The sequence below is a fragment of the Xenopus laevis genome, chromosome 3L (genome assembly GCF_017654675.1).
Source record: "Xenopus laevis strain J_2021 chromosome 3L, Xenopus_laevis_v10.1, whole genome shotgun sequence".
NCBI classification, from domain to species: Eukaryota; Metazoa; Chordata; class Amphibia; order Anura; family Pipidae; genus Xenopus; species Xenopus laevis.
In genome coordinates this window covers 137,235,977-137,256,554 of record NC_054375.1, presented here as the reverse complement: position 1 = coordinate 137,256,554, position 20,578 = coordinate 137,235,977, and the positions used below count along the sequence as shown (strand labels likewise).

At 40.1% G+C, this 20,578-nt stretch overlaps 1 protein-coding gene across 2 annotated transcripts in view; it reads left to right on the top strand.

Annotated features, from left to right (window-relative positions):
- Positions 1-12,341, top strand: part of LOC108711604 (chromaffin granule amine transporter) — a 28,307-nt gene extending 15,966 nt beyond the window's left edge. For both annotated transcript variants that reach the window (XM_041587006.1, XM_018253491.2), the window contains exons 3-15: positions 2,636-2,903; positions 3,000-3,058; positions 4,294-4,377; positions 4,965-5,057; positions 6,754-6,843; positions 7,718-7,761; positions 7,851-7,911; positions 8,176-8,271; positions 9,164-9,242; positions 9,347-9,398; positions 10,326-10,509; positions 11,125-11,258; positions 11,808-12,341. In XM_041587006.1, coding sequence (XP_041442940.1) covers positions 2,636-2,903; positions 3,000-3,058; positions 4,294-4,377; positions 4,965-5,057; positions 6,754-6,843; positions 7,718-7,761; positions 7,851-7,911; positions 8,176-8,271; positions 9,164-9,242; positions 9,347-9,398; positions 10,326-10,509; positions 11,125-11,258; positions 11,808-11,948 — 1,385 coding nt within the window. In that variant the 3' untranslated portion in view covers positions 11,949-12,341. The remainder of the gene's footprint in view (positions 1-2,635; positions 2,904-2,999; positions 3,059-4,293; positions 4,378-4,964; positions 5,058-6,753; positions 6,844-7,717; positions 7,762-7,850; positions 7,912-8,175; positions 8,272-9,163; positions 9,243-9,346; positions 9,399-10,325; positions 10,510-11,124; positions 11,259-11,807) is intronic.
- Positions 12,342-20,578: the final 8,237 nt, after the last annotated feature.

Genomic DNA, 20,578 nt, shown 5'->3' with positions numbered 1-20,578 from the left:
AATAAATGTGTACTGTTTTTTTATAATAAACCTGATTGTATGCAGTGAAATTCCCCCTTTGTTTTACCGTATATACTCGAGTATAAGCTGACCCGAGTATAAGCCGAGGTACCTAATTTTACCTACGAAAACTGGGAAAACGTATTGACTCTAGTATAAGCCTAGACACAACTACAGCCCTGTCTCCCAACAGCGCACATTCTGCCAAAGCGACCCCCCCAGCGATCAACCGGACTTCTTTGCAAAGTTGATGGTGACAGAGAATTGCCAAACGGATTACTGTGTGCATTGTCCCACTGTCCCACTACCATGTGCAGAGGGTGCTGTGTGATATTGCCATCACTGTTAATCTTTCGTATAACCAACAGAGGGTGCTGTGTGATATTGCCATCACTGTTAATCCTTCATATAACCAACAGATGGCGCTGTGTTATATTGCAGTCACTGTTATTCTTTAATATAACCAACAGAGGGCGCTGTGTGATATTGCAGTCACTGTTATTCTTTCATATAACCAACAGATGGCGCTGTGTGATATTGCAGTCACTGTTATTCTTTCATCTAACCAACAGAGGGCGCACTTTTTTTCTTTCATATAACCAACAGAGGGCGCTGTGTGATATTGCAGTCACTGTTAATCTTTCATATAACCAACAGAGGGCGCACTGGTATTCTTTCATATAACCAACAGATGGCACTGTGTGATTTCGCAGTCACTGTTATTCTTTCATATAACCAACAGAGGGCGCACTGTTATTCTTTCATATAACCAACAGAGGGTGCTGTGTGATATTGCAGTCACTGTTATTCTTTCATATAACCAACAGATGGCGCTGTGTGATATTGCAGTCACTGTTATTCATTCATACAACCAACAGATGGCGCTGTGTGATATTGCAGTCACTGTTATTCTTTCATATAACCAACAGAGGGCGCACTGTTATTCTTTCATATAACCAACAGAGGGCATTGTGGGATATTGCAGTCTCTCCCCAAGTGAACTGTTGGTATAGGAATGATTAAAAGTGACTGCAATCTCAGCTACTCGAGTCGGGTACCGCTGACCCGAGTATAAGCCGAGGTAGACTTATTCAGCACATTTTGGATGCTGAAAAACTCGGCTTATACTCGAGTATATATGGTACTTGCTCTGACTGCTGCAGAAAGGAAACTTCAGTCCCTAACTGCTCTGCAGGGAAACTGATCATACTTTCAAACGGCAGGGGAGGAAGGTGCCCCCACCTTACTTCCCGGAACTCAAGTAGCTTTGTTTGTTTCCCTATAGGGCAGCCGGCGACCCTATAGAGATTTGTAACTGTAGACCCAGTGCAGTCTGCATATTCTGATTATTAATAAGTCTTGCTGTATTGGCTTCTATGGCAGAAATTATTTGACTTGATAATTTATGACAATCCCTAAGTTTACCCCTTCCAACAGAAGCCCAGACCACACTGAGCATCTGCATAGTCTTGGTCTTGCAAAGATGTATAGCAAAATTACAAGATGACAGCCCCCTGGGGCAACTTTGAAAGCATAAATCATTTGTTTAATTAGGCTTTTGGTGCAGTAAGTTCAAGTTTATATTTAGTAAACAAAATACAGCAATATAGCATTATTCTATTTTAGACTTTAGTTCCGCTTTAATTACTGTAATTTAATTTTCTTTTGGGGGGTCAATAGAAATAGATTTGAGTGTTGATAATGCTATAGAGCTGGATGGATTCATAAGGGCAGAATTGTCAGGCTGCTGATGGAGGGATTAAGAAAAAGTGAAATTGAGACCTGAAAGTGACAATAATTGCTTGAGGGCCAGGTGACTGCAGCTGTTGGACTGGAGGGGTAAATAACGGCTGATAGAAGATTAAAAGATAACCACGTTGAACAAAGAAGACAAGAAATTCCACACCTTCTGTTTTGGACTTACCATCCCAAGATCTTCACTGTTTTGTAGAAGTGTAATTAATCGTGCAAGTCTAAATCCTGCAGATGTTAACAATGGTTTCTATGTATATTAAAAGCCATCTAAGAATTCAATGGCCACAAGGCTTAGGTCAAGTGCTTTTCTATAGGTTATGGAGCTCTGAGCTGACTTTTTTTATATGATAAATTGTATTGTTCTGCTGAGTTAACATATCTTTGTATTTTATTCTTCTGCTATTTCTTATAATAGTGTCATGTGACACGGAACATCTCTAAGAACCCATTACAACTGATGATATCACTAAGCAGTGTTAATAAGGTTATATTTTACCAAATATTGATGGATATTGTGTATTATGAATTAATAATTTACACCACAATTATTTGGAATTATCCCATTCCTTATAAAGGCCATTAGCATCAAGTACATTAAGCTATATAACATAAATTATGTTTAAAAAAAACACTGCTTCCAAATGCAACTATTTTTGTGGGACAGTCTTCCGTTGTAGACCTGGAAGGAAGTGTTAGCTGGAGTTTGATGTGTGTATCAGGGTGTGACAAGGATAGGTCTAGTATCCCATAGCAACCAACCAGCAGGATGTATTTTCAGATCAGCTGTCTGCTTGGTTGTAATAGGTTACTAGACATTAAATTACCTTGTTAGATTGGAGGATATAAGGGAGTATTTGACAGATCTTTATATTTCCCGCAGTTCCAATTATTCCAAGCTTTCTTTATAAGAAGGAGATTACAATTTCAAACATCACCACAACAGAGCTGCAGTCCCCCACTTCTGCGTACGACTTCTCTTTCTTGTTTAACGCGTCACTGCACGATGAGGCCACCAACTCAAGTAACAGGACGTGTGAAAAGAAAGACATCGCTTTACACAGTGAAAATGTCAAAGTGGGTCTTCTCTTTGCATCCAAAGCCATAGTACAGCTCCTAATGAACCCTCTAGTGGGCTTGATCACAAACAGGTAAGTGTTTGCATGACTAACAAAACATTAATAAAACAGTCAACATTCAGTGGAAATGAACTAGAATTTCTACAGGAAACTATTTTTGCTCTTCAGGTTTGGGTTCGATGCGCCATTGTTTGCCGGATTTGTCATCTTGTTCCTCTCCACTCTCAGTAAGTGTTACTCTTAGTTCACATAATAAAGCGCTGTGCAGCCTTTGACGGTGATTGCTGGGCTATTTGTCTTACCACATATCCCTTGGAGTTCCACATCCTTTGGGCTACTCCAGTTTCAATTTACAGAGGTTCTCCGTGACCCAAACCTCTCTCTTTTTTACAGTGATCTTCATTTTCTTTTGAGTTACATCTGTCCTATCTCTTATTGCAATAAGCTGTAGGAGTTGCATTTGAGAGCACTTTATTTTAGTAATCACTGCATACATAGTGCTATATACACTATATATAGTGCTATATACACAAAAACATTCAATGCTATAGAGCAGATTCTTATGAGAGACAGAGATGTAAATATCCCAGGGGGACCACACCTCTAGTCAGCTCTGCCCATGCCAATTACTATCTTAGTATGCCCATTTACAACCAGACCCCACTCTCAACTCTGCCCCCACCCAATATATAAATTTACTATAGGATAATCTTGGTGGGATAAAATCTCCTTGGGGACCTATACCATTTTACTGTAGAAGAGTGTTTACAAGGGTATCTACTGTTTTAGGTCAACCATACTGAACCCAACCACATCCAACAGCACAGTGGCCTTTTAATGTAAGCCATTTACTGGCTGGCATTAATTATCAGGATCCCCCAGTAACATCAGACTTGCGGGCATACAGAAAAATGCATAGTGACAACTGATGCTCACACCATAATAAAGAAGCTTAGATACTTGTGGTTGTGTAGCAACTTTGGTATTTCCCAGTGACTGGGTATTGGCAACAATATGGTGCATTCACCTTGTTTTTTGTTATAAAGTCTTTTTTTCAGTGCCTGTATTTCAGTGATGTAGAGCAGAGCCGGGCCAACCCAGCCAGGTGCCCTAGGCAACCTGTCTGGGCGCGGCTCCGGCTGAGTGCGCGAAACTGCGCTCGGATGCGCATGCGCGAAACTGCGCTCGGACGCGCATGTGCACATGCGCAGAAGCGCTATCACAAGAAATTATCTGTGGCAGTCGGCGAAAGACAGGACCGGACAATGGGGTAGGCGTCAGAGCAGGTACGTGCCTGGCATCCCCCCAGCTTTGCGCCCTAGGCACGTGCCTACTCTGCCTACCCCTAGTTCCGGCCCTGATGTAGAGTCATATGTATGTCAGTGATGTAGTGTCATGAGTATGTCAGTGTGCTGTCACTGTAACAACCTATTTTATCATACCTTCCTGTTTTCTTTTTCAGTGTTTGCCTTCTCTGGGTCATATGTACTTCTCGTAGTGGCTCGGTCAATACAGGGCATTGGATCTTCCTTCTCTTCTGTTGCAGGTAACAATTCCCCTATTAAATAACCGCTATAGACTTACTTTTCCCAGCAATATTGTGCTAAGTATGGGGAATTGTCAGGGCTGCCATCGTTTAATTATTCTTTAAAGGCTATGAGAAACCCATGAAGTTTTGCTTATATGAAGACAGTGTTGGCCTTGTTCCTCTAACAACTCCCCCCAGTGAAGCAGAATCACATGGTGCATCTAAGGCCACTCCGCTTTTTGCTTCTTAACTGACAATTATAACACACAATTATAATGGGAGTGGGATGGGAGTTGAAAAGAAATATAATGGTATGCTAGGCAATGAGAAAAAAGTTAAAGAAAAAAAAAAAAAAAAAAATATATATATATATATATATATATATATATATATATATATATATATATATACATATATATAATATAACAAAGTGAATTAGCTTAGAATACAAAATCTGAATCTTATACTCTAAGGCACACTAAGCCAAAAAAATATTCTGTGCATAATTGTTTGGCTGATGTGGATTAAAATGTGTCTAAATCAAAACATTTTTCCCATCATCCATTACTTATTTGCATATCAAAGTACAGTATATTTTCCTTCAGGTCTGGGCCTACTGGCAAATGTATATACAAATGACTATGAAAGAGGACGAGCTATGGGAATTGCATTGACTGGGTTGGCAATGGGGGTGCTTGGTAAGTACCGCTTTCAGTATCTCATTTACAAGTGCACTTCCCATAAGACATTTCTCATAATTCTCTTGATATATTGTTCCATTTTGCCATGTGATGTCACATGTAGCTTTGTAGAAAGCCAAGTTATTGGAAAAAATTACTATCATTTTGTGGCCCTGTATTATATTTTCCTGAGACAACAATACTTCAAGGTTACATTAACTACAAATGGTAAAACTTATGAAAAAGCACATGATGGTAAGCATCAGGATACAGATGCTAACATAATTCCGATACCTCACAAAACTGTTTCTCCTCATTTGGAAGATTATTCCCTTATTGCTACCAAAATTGCCAGACTCATCAACCCTGTCATTGAAGCTTACAACAGAAAAGGCTGTTGACAAACTTCAGATTCAAATTTAAAATATTTCTGAACAGATTTCCAGACATGATGTGATTTGATGAGATTGAATCTACAATCTCTAAAATTCAGGATGAAACAATTGACTCTCAAACCAAGACTGGTTCTTGGATAAGTCAGACACCAGAGATAAAAAAAAAAAAATGATGACCTGAAGAATAAATCAAGAAGGAACAATATCAGATTTATAGGCATACTCGAATCCTATCAGAATAACTCTCTGCATAATCTAATCTAAATCTAAAAAGATTTCATAGAACTGGTTCTATAAAAGACTTTCAAACCTCGAGACATAAGGGGTTATTTATCAAGGTCTGAAATGATCTCAATATTGGCTTCTACAGACTCCGATCTAAGCCGCTCGGGTTTTTAACGCTTATTTATTATTACATTTTCCTGAAAATTTCCCTCGCGGTAAATACTCCGATTTTCAAGATTTTTTCGGAGGTTTCACCTGATTTTCACAGTTTTTTCTGAGTTTTCACCCAAAACCTCAGATTTTTGCCCGAAACCTCCGAAAACTTCGGGGTTTGGCACGAGACCCAGCGCAAATCAATAAAATCATTGGGACTTCTCCCATTGACTTATATGCAACAATCTTAAAGATTTCTTTTCTTTATTTAAAAGTGCATATTAGCATAAAATTCTGCACAATTCTACACACAGTAATATATAAATGACCATATGGCACAGTTCTTGGACCCTGGGTTCCAAGGCAATTACAAGGCAACCCTAACATTAGAGGCCAACTAATAGGATCCTATTCCTGCAACATCTGCTAATCCCCAATACCGCAATAATAACCTAACACCCCAGAATGGAGGATATGAAGTTATTGACTGAGATCAGTCACCCATTGATGGTTTATTCCTCTAGAATCCGTCTATAAGCTGGTGACCTTTGAGTCGATTCAGCTTACTCTCCTTATGGTATTTTAACTTTGGCGAATTCTGGACAGACTATTTTATTCTTTATGATTAAAAGTTAAGTTTTAACATCGTTCATATGGTGGGAACCTTTGATTGATACAGTGGGGGGGTGCAAATATATTGGTCAAACTTTTTTTCTTTATGCTTCCTAATAACAAGGCAACAACAACAGTAAAGTAAGCCTGTGCCTTTTAGCCATAGTATTCTAAAACTACTGAGTTCATAGGCACCGCCAAGGAAAGCATCTCAATAAAGGACAAAGTAATTTATTCATAGCTTTATTAGAAATGTTAATACTATTCAATGTTGAAGGAACCTAATTTTCCATGACAACCATTGACTTTTTTACACTTAATATCCACAGCCGGGGCTCCCTTTGGTTCTGTTATGTATGAATTTGTTGGAAAGGCATCTCCATTCCTGGTCCTTGCTGTGTTGGCTTTGATGGACGGAGGTAAGATAGCTATAAGTGTACAAATATAAGATATTATTACAACTGAGGGTTGATGTACAAACATAGGTGGAGTTGCAGTTCCTAAGTATACTACAAGGAAGAAAATAAAAGCAAAAACTTGACTGGGTAAAATTCTCAACTTTAATTTTGCAGGTTAGCGCCTTTGTTAGTAAATAAGACCTTGAGGTCACACTTATGATGCAAAACCTTTTCAAGCGCATATGGTTATAAGAGAGATATTAATCTTAGCCTTATAAATAAAGGCGAGCCAAGATATAGCGATAGTGGAGGATTCTCAGTGCAGGAAATAAGGAATAACCTTGTAGTTTAAAAACTTCTGTAGGGTGACAGCAATTAAGATTACTGGAACATATAGAATGGAATAAAGCAAAAAGTACTAATTACACATAAGGAAGCATTTAGAAAAACATGTAATTCTTAAAAACAATGTTATAACTGTGAGAAAATGCAGTCACAACTTTTCCTGCAATTGTATTTCTTATCTATCAAAATTCTCCAATGTTTTAATGAAAAATACAATTGCGATTAAAAAGAAACTCAGCTTTGTTAAATGATGAAAAAAAGTGCTTCCCATTGATTTCTATAGCAATTACAATGATTCAGGTTGCAAGACTTTAATTTAAAAATTTTCTCAGCCGCAATTTGAAATGGCAACTATGTTTGTTTGTTGTGACATTATGCAAAGACTGAAAAGCAGAAAAATGCTTGTTCAGATTTTTATAAATCACCCCCATTCATAAAACTTATTTATGTACTGCACAATTTTTTTTTTTTTTTTGTGTTTTATCACATCATTTCAGATATATGGTGCATCATGCTATTAACTGACAGTTGTCTGTTTTTTTGCACTCAGCTCTCCAGTTATGTATACTAAGGCCTTCCAAATTCTCTCCACCAGTAAGTAATACAATTAGTAGTATTCAGTCATAGAGACCTTTTACAAATAAAATCACAGGTGATAATATATTTGCTCTATTCTTGTGCAGACTGCTGTGCCAACACCTTACCATGAGCTACTCAGAGATCCATATATTTTAGTGGCTGCAGGTAAGATAATGTTATCATACTTGGGCTATGCTGATTTACATACATATATCAAGTCAACGAAATAAAAACTCCTCACGACAATGACAACCTATATAAAAGCAGGTTTCCAAAATCAAATTTTTTTGTTGGTTTTAAAATGATGCAAAAGAAAAAAAATATTCTTTGGGTGGAGATCCCCTTAAATTAGAAATTTACCAGTGCATGTTGTATTATATGCACAAAAGTAAAAATAATAAGTGCTGTGTTACTATATGCCCCTCACAGCCTCTCTTTGGATTTCCAATATGGCCGTTGGCATGCTGGAGCCCACCCTGCCTATTTGGATGATGGAAACTATGTGTTCCCCAGACTGGCAGCTTGGTAAGTTTCTATACAATATTGGTTTCTATATCTTGTTCTTCAAACAGTGAGCATAATATACATCAGGGCAATGCACTTTACTTTTCAGACTTAAACGTGAGGGTAGGGCAGACTTTGGCCCTGTTGTCAAGAAAAGCATCCTTTTAATATGCAATGTCACAACAGAAAAAAAGAGAGATGTAACATTAAGATTCCACTGGAAATGAAAGCCCTTTATTTGTTTGTACTCTGGTTAATCTAATGAGAGAATCATTACCCTACCAAAGGAAGGACTCCTGCAACCTGGAGGGTACTAACATCATTATCATGAGGGAGTGCTCGCTGTACTGTCAAGTGTCCAAACATTTAACCATTTCTTCTGATTGTTTTTGAAATTGATTCTACATTGTAAGAATGCTGAGCACCATAGATCTCTAAGAGCAGGAAAGCAAAAAAGCTATTGTATGATTGATAAACCATATAAGGTTCAATTACAATAATAATGGTGAGGAGCAAAGAGCAAAAAAATGGCCACAAAGCACCATGTTTTTGCACTTTGCCCCATTGAATTCATTTATGTCATCCTGACGGCTCAATACTTTTTGCTCTTAGAATGGAATACCAAGGGCTGTGCTTGGCTGTCTATGCAGAAAAGTTTGGAGTGGGCGGCACATGATCAGTCCTTAACATGGCCCTAGCTTACTTGTCAATCAGAATGTTGAAACCAGCAACAAAAAGCACTAGGGTGTACTTTTTTACCTCCTATTTATGTCAGTTTTTAATTTGCAGTCTTAAGTGCTGCTAAATTTGCACATAGCCATTTTTAAATGGCTTTTATCTTCAAAGTAGTAGTTATAGAAATAGTTATAATGCAACCGGCACATTGCTAACATTTGTTCTCCTTTTCGTTCAGGGGTAGCCTTTTTGCCGTCAAGTGTGGCGTACCTCATTTGTACGAATCTTTTTGGGGTTTTATCACACAAGATGGGTCGGTGAGAACATCTAAAATCCTGCTTTCAGTTCAATGTCCTATAAGTTGAAATAAATTTGCTCTAAGAGCAGTTTTCTTAGTAACAGAGCTCTTTCTCTTCTTCAGGTGGCTGTGCTCGATGCTGGGAATGATCCTGGTAGGAATCGGACTTCTGTGCGTAAGTGTCACACATAACGTGTAGGTAACTCATTCAAACAATCATGGGGAACACAAAACTGTAATCACAGTATTTATTCTGGCACAGGTTGAGGGAATTAAATCAAATGACAGAAGTCTTTTATTTTTCCAGAATATAAGAGAGAGGCATCCAGGGTAACTTAAAGCAGGTGTTGTCTCTGTTTTATTCACTGCAGGTTTTTTAGTAAGTTTCTATTGCAAATAACATATGCAGCATATTAAAGTTCATGCCTATATGGAACAATAACAGTGGTTCACTAGCTATCTGCAGTCATAGGAAAGCTGCTCTTTGAGAGTGACCCAGTGATTGTAACTTCCTGAACCAATTGCACACCTTGCCCCAACACCTAACATGGGTGATGACTCATCAGTCCAAACAACTCTCCTGGATTTTCCAGTCTAAGTGAACAAAGATCCTATTTTTGAGAACATTTGCTCTGTCTCATAGATCCTTGTGGGTGAAACATACTTTTCCCCCCAGAGTCCTCCCAGCTACTGTGCCACAAATTTTAAAACATGGCTACCAAGTAACTACTGAGGTTAGGGTCTAACAGTGACACCCCATAATGGCCTCACCATCTCCTCAATTGGACACAGGAATAAAATAAAGGAGGTTGTCGTTTTCCTCTCCTACACTAGATGATTGGTCTCTTGCACAAGATGATTTAGCTTGGTTAAGAAACTCAGTTTTGAAATCGTACGGGCTGGATTAAGTTGAAGGTGCAGGCAAGTGTGCCATGCATGGCTACTATGAACTTCAGCACTTGTGCCAGTGGGATTAATAAATGAGGCCTACCCATTTTTATTTAATTAAAAATTTAAAAATATACCAATGTCAAATTAGTGTTTTCCAGGGTCACTTATACCTGTGTGTAACTATTTCTCCTCATTCTTTCCTTTGCATAAGGTTCCATTAGCTAGAAACATCTATGGACTAATTGGACCCAATGCCGCTATAGGTGTTGCCCTTGGAATGGTGGATTCCTCCATAATGCCTATCATGGGGTATCTAGTAGACCTGCGCCATACCTCAGTCTATGGTGGCATATATGCCATTTGTGACATTGCTCTTTGTTTGGGATTTGCCGTGGGTAAGAAATTCCTTTATCTCTTTTGCTTTCAAATCATTTGGAAAATACATCCATCTGTCTCTTCAGTGGAAAATACATATTATTTATCCTATAAATATGAGTTTGCTATTACTGCTCAGCAGATTATGCAAGAATAGACTTCCCTGCATAATTTTTCAAAAATTTACTTGAGTCATGGTTTCAAGCAGTGGTGGCTGACCATGTATCTGGAGGTGAGGTCAGAGAAAGGATTGGGATTGGAAAAAAAACAGTACATTTGGGTTCTCTCCCCTGAGATACACCGGTAGAGGGTGCTGCAGAGGGGAAGATTGTGGTTTGCCACCTGAAGTGGAGGCAAAACATTTTTGGGGGGATTATCACCGGACCAGGAAATTGTAGAGCAGGCAATCAAGTAAAGGTGATCTTCCACCAGGCAGAAATTTTCAGTAAAATAGATTTATTATGTCATAAATACAGTCTTACGTGTTTTTCGTTAACAACACTTAGTCATAGACAGGTGAAGATCTGTTATAGATCTGTTATTAGACCATGATCTACCTTCTGGGCTCCATTGTACTAGTTCAGTTTTGCTACTCATAAGGATATTGGCTCACTTCTGTACATTCTATCTCTTAGGACCCTCATTAGCAGGAATAATTGCATCCAAAATTGGTTTCTCCTGGTTAATGGTGATCATCGCAATATTAAACATTTTGTTCGCTCCTCTTTGCATCCTGCTACGCAGTCCACCAGCGAAAGAAGAGAAAGTGGTAAGATTCTTTTATGGTTGGACATATACAGTATCAATATATTCTGTCCATCAATATAAGTAGTGATGGGTGAATTTGTCCCGTTTTTTATGCTGGCGTCAATTCGCGGGCTTCACAATAGCCGGTGACAATGTGATGCCCATGAAAGTCAATGGGTGTGCATTTAATTGTCACCTGAGTCATAACTGCCGCTAGCGTCTGAATTGTCACCGGCGTCAAAAAAAACCTTTGACGCCGGCGATTTTTACGGCAAATTCACGAATTTATTAGCTGATGGCGAAACGTGTAAATCACTTGACTTTCTGTGTACTAAGTGAGCTCTAAATGCTTTAAAACACAGACTCCCATGGAATAAAAGTACTACAGTATATTAATATTTTTGTTCTGTCTACTATGTAAGGCCTAGCCTGTCTGTGGCCCATGGTCATCTAAGTACAAGCCCCATTGGATGCACTTTTGGATGGTGAACTACTATTACCCCCAATGTTCGAAATGATGAGAAAATATGTTGGGAAGAACATTTATCTAACAGTCTGTTCTATGTTTTAGGCCATCTTAACCCAAGAGTGTGCAATGCATACAAAGACTTACATGACTCAGAGCAACTCAGTGCCGGACCTAATCCTTTCAGACCATAGTGATGAGGAATATAGCTCTACAGTTAGCAGGACAAAGGGGACCTCACACTGACCTTCAATGCACATCACGTGGAACATAGAGCTCCTTAAACTGTTGGCTGGTGCTCTGCTTCATTTCCCACATGTGAAAAAGCAAAGCCTTGCATCACTCCACTAATTACAACAGGACAGTCACTGTTAGGGCACTGCACCCTGCCCAAAGTAAAAAAAAAAAACTCTGCCAGGGGTAATCTCTCGACATCTTTAATAAATTTATCTGAAAGGTACTGAAAATGAATTGATTGCATTAAAGCAAGGCTCGTGGTCACTGGTCTTTCATTAGGATTATGTTTAATTAAGGTAATGCCCTAAATGTATGAAAATTGTCTGCAAGACTTGTAGGTGTGTTTTGTACATTTGTTTATATTAAAGGGGACCTGTCACCCAGACATAAAAAACTGTAAACTAAAAGTACTTTTCAAATTAGGTATGAAACAAATTCTTTTTTTTTTTTTTTCAAAAATCCATACCAGTTATAAACTCATTTAAAAATCTCATCTGTCAATCGTATATTGCCTGCCCCTCCTCTATGCCAGAGACATAGAGGTGAAGCAGGAAATTACTTTCTCTTTCCATTCTGCACTTCCTTGATGTCACTGCTCTCCTCACATTCCCCTTCTCTCCTGACCATCTAATTGGTTAGCCAGTGCAAGGACATAGACATCAGGTGCCCCATTCTGATGCATAAACAAAAGTTTGGCATGCTGAAAAGCTTGCCTTAATAACAATGTCCACAAAATGGTGCCTGCCTGCTTCATATGATTTTGAATTCCAAGACTAAAAGAAACAAGATTTTAATCATATATAAAGTTTAAGTGAAGTTTATTTTGCTTGACAAACATCATAAAATAGGATTTGGAATGATTTCTTCGGGTGACAGGTCCCCTTTAATGTGACATATTTTCTGTGTTTATACTGTTAAAATATTTACAATTTACAAAATGTCAAATGTGTTCTATGAGGTATATACTGTAACATTAGGATGATAACTAATTATCTCATGATCCAAAAGTCGGTACTCATAATTTCACATTATCAAAATTTAGAGGGCTTGGGAGCACTTCTCCATACCCCCAGACCCCTGTGCAAGTGACCATACAGTACCAGGACTAAAAAGCAGATATGGCCTGAAAGTAAGGACTGAAGAGGAAAAGAGAACTGGGGAAAGAGCAGATCAGGTAAAACCAACCTCTGATGCTTGGGTTACTTCAGGAGCTGGTTATCAAAAGAATTGCAGAAGTGGCACAGGGGCACACTTTCTGAATCATTTTTTTAAAGACTTTAGGGCTGGACAGGTCCAGAGGTGCCCTGGGAGAGAGCCCAGTGGGCCTGAGCTCTTGTGGGCCTCCACAGCTGCCTGCCATAGATCTGGTGGGCAGGGTTGGACTGGGCCGTCCAAGGCATGGGAGAAAAATTTCAGTGGACCCTGGCACTATTGTTCCCCCTTGACTGAACACTACTGCCTTCTTCCCTACTGCTACCACACTGCAGGCCCACTTCAGTGCTTGCTGAGAATTGCAGGACCAGTAAGAGAGATGATGAGGTACAAGTTTGGGTGGGAATTTGCAATCCAGAACCAATGCCTTCCTCCCTCCCTGGTTGCCAGAGTCTGTGGGCCCCCACCCATACTGTTGGCTGAGATCTGCTACACCTCCCTCCAGCTGGCTAAGATCCTTGGGCCAGGAGAGGAGAGGAAGGGAGAAGATACGCAATTTGGGGTTGGGGAAGAAGTTCACAAAGGGATGAGGGTGGTGGGCCCTGAACACCCAGTTTGACATTGCTTGTGGGCGGGGAGCAGCAGTTTGTCTGTGGGTGGAGGTATGCTGCATAGGGTGGAATTTGTTAGAAGGTATGTGGCAGAGTGGTAATTACAAGGATGGGAAGCCATGTTGTGAGGTTTCAGCTGGGCTTAGATACCCCAGTTCTGACACCCCAGTCCATTAAATGTAAGGTTTTTGTTCTACAATGCTCTGGCTACTAGAGAACAGTTAATGTGAGAGAATTTAAAGCAAGGAGACTGCAGCACTGTTCTTCTATAGGCAGAAAGTAGGACCATAAGATATCAGCAAGTTGGACAAAAGCTTCTTTATGTACAGTATGAGCCCCGTACATTAAACTGACTTTGTTAATCATTACTGATTAGAAAAACAACATTCCTCTTGCTGCCAAAAAGGGAACCAGTTCCTTCACACAGGTATGAGAAACATCTCAGAACTTACCTACACCTTACCTATTTACAACTTGTACTAATATGTGTATGGTTGTCAAACTCTATTCAATATTGCATTTCTATGCAGAAAAACATTGCATCAAATGGGTGGTTCACCTTTAAGTTAATTTTAGTATGTTAGAGAATGACTTTTCATTTGGCCTTCAATTTTTATTTTTTAGATTTTTTCGTCTGCCTCTAGCTTTCAATTGGGGGTCACTGACCCCATCTAAAAAACAAATACTCTGTAAGGCTACACATTTATTGTTATTGCTACTTTTTATTACTCGTGTTTCTATTCATATCCTCTCCTATTCATATTCCAGTCTTTTATTCAAATCAGTACATGGTTGCTGGGGTAATTTGGACCCTAGACATTAAATTGCTGAAATTGCAAACTGGAGAGCTGCTGAATAAAAAGCTAAATAACTCAAAATCCACAAATAATAAAACATGAAAACCAATTGCAAATTGTCTCAGAATCACTTTCTAAATAATATTAAAAGTTAATTTGAAGGTGAACAATCCCTTTAACTGTTCATTTGGAAGAAAGTCATTCATTTCTCTGTTACACCACTACTAAGCATTTTCATTTGGTTATTTTGGTGAAATATGTTTTGAGTTTCTAGCCTATTGATATACATAGCATCTGCTCAACCCTAACTTTTTAGGTTCCTCCATTGTCTCGTCTTTTCCCATTCCCCTGGTGTATTTCATGTGCATTTTGCCACCTATGGAGACAGGGTTTGTGAAGCACCTGGCTCTGGAACCCTGCAGCCCAAGACGCACGTGTTAGAAGGAAGAAGTTTGGACAAGAACAGTAACTAAGATTCAAAAATACGCTGCCCATGGTGATTAGCACAGCAGCCCTATATTATAATACTAATCCAAACCAAAATAAGCAATGGATAATAAAATGTTGCCCTTATTTCTCTAATGTAGCAATCAGTTTATAATTATTATTATCTTCATTTATTCCTACAACAGCCTCTTAGTTCAGAAGGAAACAATGAAATGGACATTAGCATCCAGGCAATGAACAGAGATGTGTTTCTTCCGCTTTCTGCCAATACACTGAGTGCTATTGTATTGATGTTGATCTCTGATAGTGAAAGAGTCAACCCCTCCAGGTGTATGCTTTGGCTCATGTTTAATCTTGACAATAAACAGACAATATTGGATTTAGAGGGTTGATGCATTACACGCTGCCAGGCAGCACACAGGGTCTGAATCCCTGATATTAATCATCTACTGAATCTTATTTTATTAGACAGGAATTAGCAGCAGAGATTCCCTTTCAGATAACATTACTGGTCCAGCCCACAGGCTACAACTTACAAGCAAAACACTAATGTTTTAGTCTTCAAAAGAATGGTCAGGTCCTCTGTATTAAAAAAAACCCACTTTCTGTGAGAAACAGGCATACAGGTATAGGACCTGTTATCCAGAATGCTCGGGACCTGGGGTTTTCCGTAATTTGGATCTTCATACGTTAGGTATACTAGAAGAGCCTATAAACATTAAATAAACCCAAAAAAACTGCTTCTGCTTCCAATAATGATTCATTATATCTTAGTTTGGCTCAAGTACAAGGTACTGTTTTATTATTACAGAGAAAAAATTGCGGATGCACCGAATCCAGGATTCGGTTCGGGATTCTGCCTTTTTCAGCAGGGTTCAGATTCGGCCGAATCTTTGTGCCTGGCCGAACCGAATCCGAATCTTAATGTGCATATATAAATTGTGGGGAGGGCGGGATTTCACATGACTTTTTGTTACAAAACAAGGAAGTAAACCAATTTTTCTCCACTTTTTCCTTTCCTGCCCCTAATTTGCATACCTAATTTGAATATGCAAATTCGGATTCGGCATTCGGCCGAATCCAAAATAGTGGATTCGGTCCATCCCTAGAAAAAATAAATAATTTTAAACATTTTGGATTTCATTATAATCGAGTCTATGGTAGACGGCCATACCTGGACAGGAGGTACTATACAGTATACCACTACATACCACAGGCTGCTTTTATGTTCCACATTTGTAGCCAAAAAGTGTTGTCCTACATTAATGAACTGATTTGCAGCCACTTCAATATTAAAGGGGCTGTTTCCATTTTGATTAACTTTTATGATGTAGATATTGTGTAGAGAGTAATATTCAGAAAGAATTTGCAATTGGTATTTCATTATTTGTGTTTTTTGAGTTATTTAGCTTTTTATTCAGCAGCTCTCCAGTTTGCAATTTCAGCAATCTGGTTGCTGGGGTCCAAATGACCCTAGCAACCATGCATTGATTTGAACAAGAGACTGGAATATGAACAGGAGAGGCCTGAATAGAAAGATGTTTAATAAAAAGTAGCAATAACTATACATTTGTAGCCTAGCAGCGAATTTGTTTTTTAGATGGGGTCAGTGAGTCAGTGTGAAAGAAAAAAATGAAGGCCTATTGAAAAGTTGCTTAGAATTAGCCATTATATAACATGCTAAAAGGTGAACCTCCCCTTTAAAAATTGAAGATCTAATTATATGTAGGTGGATTTGCATTAAAATCATGTTTAGACATGTTATCCATACACAGGATACTATATACATATATATATATATATATAGTCCGTTCGTGGAGCGCACACCATAAGATAAATAACAACCTGGGTGCCAGCCTAAATACAAGCGATAGAATCCATCCAAAGGTGACGGCACTCACAGGAAAAGAAATTACAATAGTTCAATAAGGTGAAACCAAAAAGGTTTATTGCGATCCAACGTTTCGGTTCCTTCTTGGAACCTTCGTCAGGGAAAGAAAACAGAACACAAACAAATCAGTGCAGGGTTTAAATAGTGTCAAAATGGCGCCAAAATATGGTTGCTAGGGTGCTTAGCAACGCGTGCACAGGGAAAGAGGTGTGCGCCTTATGTTAAAAAACTGTATATTGGGCATGGGGCAAGATAGCTGGAACACCAGGGAGAGGCTAGAACCCGAGAGCAATCCGCCATTACAAACGCGGTTTACAAGTGCAAGAAGCAGAAGTGCCGGCTAGCATTACCCGTCCTTCGGTCTGTGAGCGGTGAACCGGAACTGCGCTCAGTTCCCGGCGCTTCAGTGAGCCGCAGCAGAGGCGCGTTGCCTAGCAACGCCAACGCTAAGTCCGTGTCAGCGCTGTGCGCTGGCTTTGCAGAGGGGCTGTTTGAACTGCCATTGTCAGCCAACCTCAGGCCAAAGGAACAGGTTGCTCTAAGGCTCCGTGGGGGGCACCGGCGGCTATTTAAAGCCAGCAATGGCCCCACTTATAAGCCATATGCATCGGACTAGCTGTGTTCTAGGACTTACGGCACCTCTGGTCTATGCTGGTTCACCTAGGCACCTTAGTCACATAACAGACTGGGGTATTCAAACATACTGGTAGGACTGCCAACCTACAACGGTTATGGCAAAACGTAGTGTATGTGGATATGCGCTCAAGGGTCGCCAGCGTGGGGTACTCCTGCTACCCACACGTCGAATCAGGTGCCCACTATTGCCCAAAAATACTCACAATATGCACAGAGGTGTACTGTGCCAAAAAAGGGAGGGAAATTTGGATAAAGGAAAAAAGGGGGCAAGGGGGGAAACACCAATATGTTGAAGAATGTCAAATAAAGCACCCCAATGGGAGTGTCTCGTTTAGGCCCCGAGGGGCCACAGTATCCAATTTGAAGATCCACCTTGCTTCTCTGCGGAGTAGCGCCTGATCGCGGTTCCCACCTCTGTCCAGGGGTGGCTGAAAGTCAATTACCATGCATCTAAAAGTGGGTAATGTGTGTCCTTTGAGCAGAAAGTGCTTGGCAACAGGTTGGAGAGCCTTCCCCTCTCTTAGAGCCTTACTGATGGCTGATCTATGGTTGCCAATCCTTTCTTTGAAAGTTGTTCTTGTTTTGCCCACATAGTACAAACTGCAAGGACACGTGATAATGTATACTACAAACGATGAATTGCAGCTCAGTCTATGCATAATTTTAAACCTTTTCCCCGTATGTGGATGGGGAAGTCAGGGCCTGTAATGAGACATCTGCAAGTAACGCAGTCTGGACATTTGTAGCATCCCATTTTTTTCTTCTGGGATAGCCAGTCTGTGTCTGTATTAGCAGACCTCAGAAAATCCGTGCGCATCAACTGGTCTCTCAGGCTTCGGTCTCTCCTGTACCCCATAATAGGCTTCGGAGCCTGATGTAAGGAGAGGGATTCGTCCATATTGAGCATAGGCCAGTGCTTCCTCACACTAGCTGTTAGTTGTCGGGATGCTGCTGTGTAAGTAGTGGTGAAGATCATTGGATGAGAGGGGCTCTGTGTGGACTGTTTTTTATCCAATAAGTCTGATTGAGAACATGTCAATGCTCTTTCAAGTTGTCTGCAGAGTAATTCGTCCGAATACCCTCTCTCCAGGAACCTATTGAACATTTCCCGTAGCTGGACTGTAGCAGTTTCCCTTGAGCTGTTGTTCCTAATTACCCTTAGGAACTGTGAGTAGGGTATGCCCCTTATGGTGGCCGGAGGATGGTTACTCCAGCATGTAGTACCGAATTCCTATCCGTTGGTTTTCTGAACAATCTGGTTCCTAGCTGTAATCCTGTGAAGAAAATATTTAGGTCCAAGAAGTCAATATTGTCATTGTCAGAGTTCAAGGTTAACTTGATCGGGCTATCCAGTTCATTAAGCTGTTGATGAAAGATAATAATGTCTCTTTGGTATCAGTCCATATCAAAAAGAGATCATCTATATAGCGGAAATACACGAGGATTTCTTTTCCCAGTCGTGGACATATGTGGGCAGATTCATATTCCAGCATAAAAATGTTAGCATAAGAGGGCGCGAGCGCACTACCCATAGCTTGTCCCAGAGATTTGTAGATAAAAGGATTTCTCGAATCTAAAGAAATTCCTTGTGAGGGTTAATTCCAACAGGTGCAGGAGAAAGTCGGTAGGCACTTGGTGTGTGTGTGGGGCCAGCAAGGCCTTCCTGCATGCCGCAATCCCTTGGTCATGGGGTATAACCGTGTATAAGCTTCTGACGTCCATAGTCACTAGTAAGCTGTTAGGGGGGATATTCTTTAGTTCATCTAGTTTTCTGATGACATGGCTGGAATCTTGTGTATAGGATGGCATCAATTTCACTAGCGGCTGTAAGTGGTAGTCAACGAATGTAGCAACAGATTGGTACAAGGAACCGACTGCAGAAATAATTGGTCTGCCTGGTGGGGAGGAGAGGGACTTATGCACCTTGGGTAGTGTGTAAATAATGGGCGTGCGGGGATATTCTGTGACAAGATAGGCATATGTATTCTGGTCAATCCAACCGGCATTTCTAGCCAAGGCTAAGACGTCATCTAATTCGTGCTTATATTTTAAAGTGGGATCTCCAGTCAGAAGTCTGTACGTAGTATTGTCCGCTAGTTGGCCTAAAAGTTCCTGTCTGTAGTATGTGTAGTCCAACAGGACTATAGCGCCCCCCTTGTCTGCTGGTCTGATGACTAGATTTTCATCATCCTTGAGGGTTTTGATAGCTTGGCGCTCCAGAGGGGAGAGGTTATTGTGTATCTTATAGTTACCTTTAGTTTGTTTAATATCACTACTTATGATGTTCCCAAAGGTACGTATGGCAGCAGGAGTATTCTGTGGCTCAAAGTTGCTCTTATTTTTAAATTTAGGGGTGACCTGTTCGGGTGTGCCCCTAAAATGCTCTTTTAGTTTCAATTTCCTTTGGAATCTGTGTACATCAATGAGTAGATCTAGGGGATCAGGCATATTGCTGGGGACAAAAGATAAGCCCTTTGACAATAGTGTGATTTCACCAGGGGTCATAATGTGTTTGCTCAGATTAAACACTATGTTCTCTTGCCCCTGGGAGGTTTTCCCTTTATGTTTGCGGCCTCCCCGTCTGGTGTGTCCCCTCCTCCTGTTCCTTTGTTCTTTCCTATTTTCGAGCGTGTGCTGACCCCTAAAAAAGGTTTTGCAGTGCTAGTGTCAGGTACTGTGTCTGAATCTGTTGACTGGTCAGAGCTGTCAACCGTGAGTAGGGTTCTTGGTAGCCGTCTCCTTCTGAAGGGGGTTCTATGGTTTTCTGACCTCAGTCCCAGTAACCACCCATACACCCGCTTTGATTTGTAGTCATCTGATACCTTCTTTAGTTTGCTTTGCTTGAAATTTGTCAAGTCTAATTGGTACTTGTCAGTAGCTACCTTAAGTTTACCCAACCAGTCGGTTACGTTATCAGTTTTAAGTGTGTCTAGATACAAATCTTCGAATTTGCTGATCTCCTCCCTTATGCTGATTAATTCTTTGCCTACTTGTTCGACTACTAGTAGTATCAAGTCGAATGAACATTTATTTAGTATGCCGCACCACCTGCCACAAAATTCTGGGTTACTTCGACCTATGGTAGGAATATTGTTGATTCTGAAT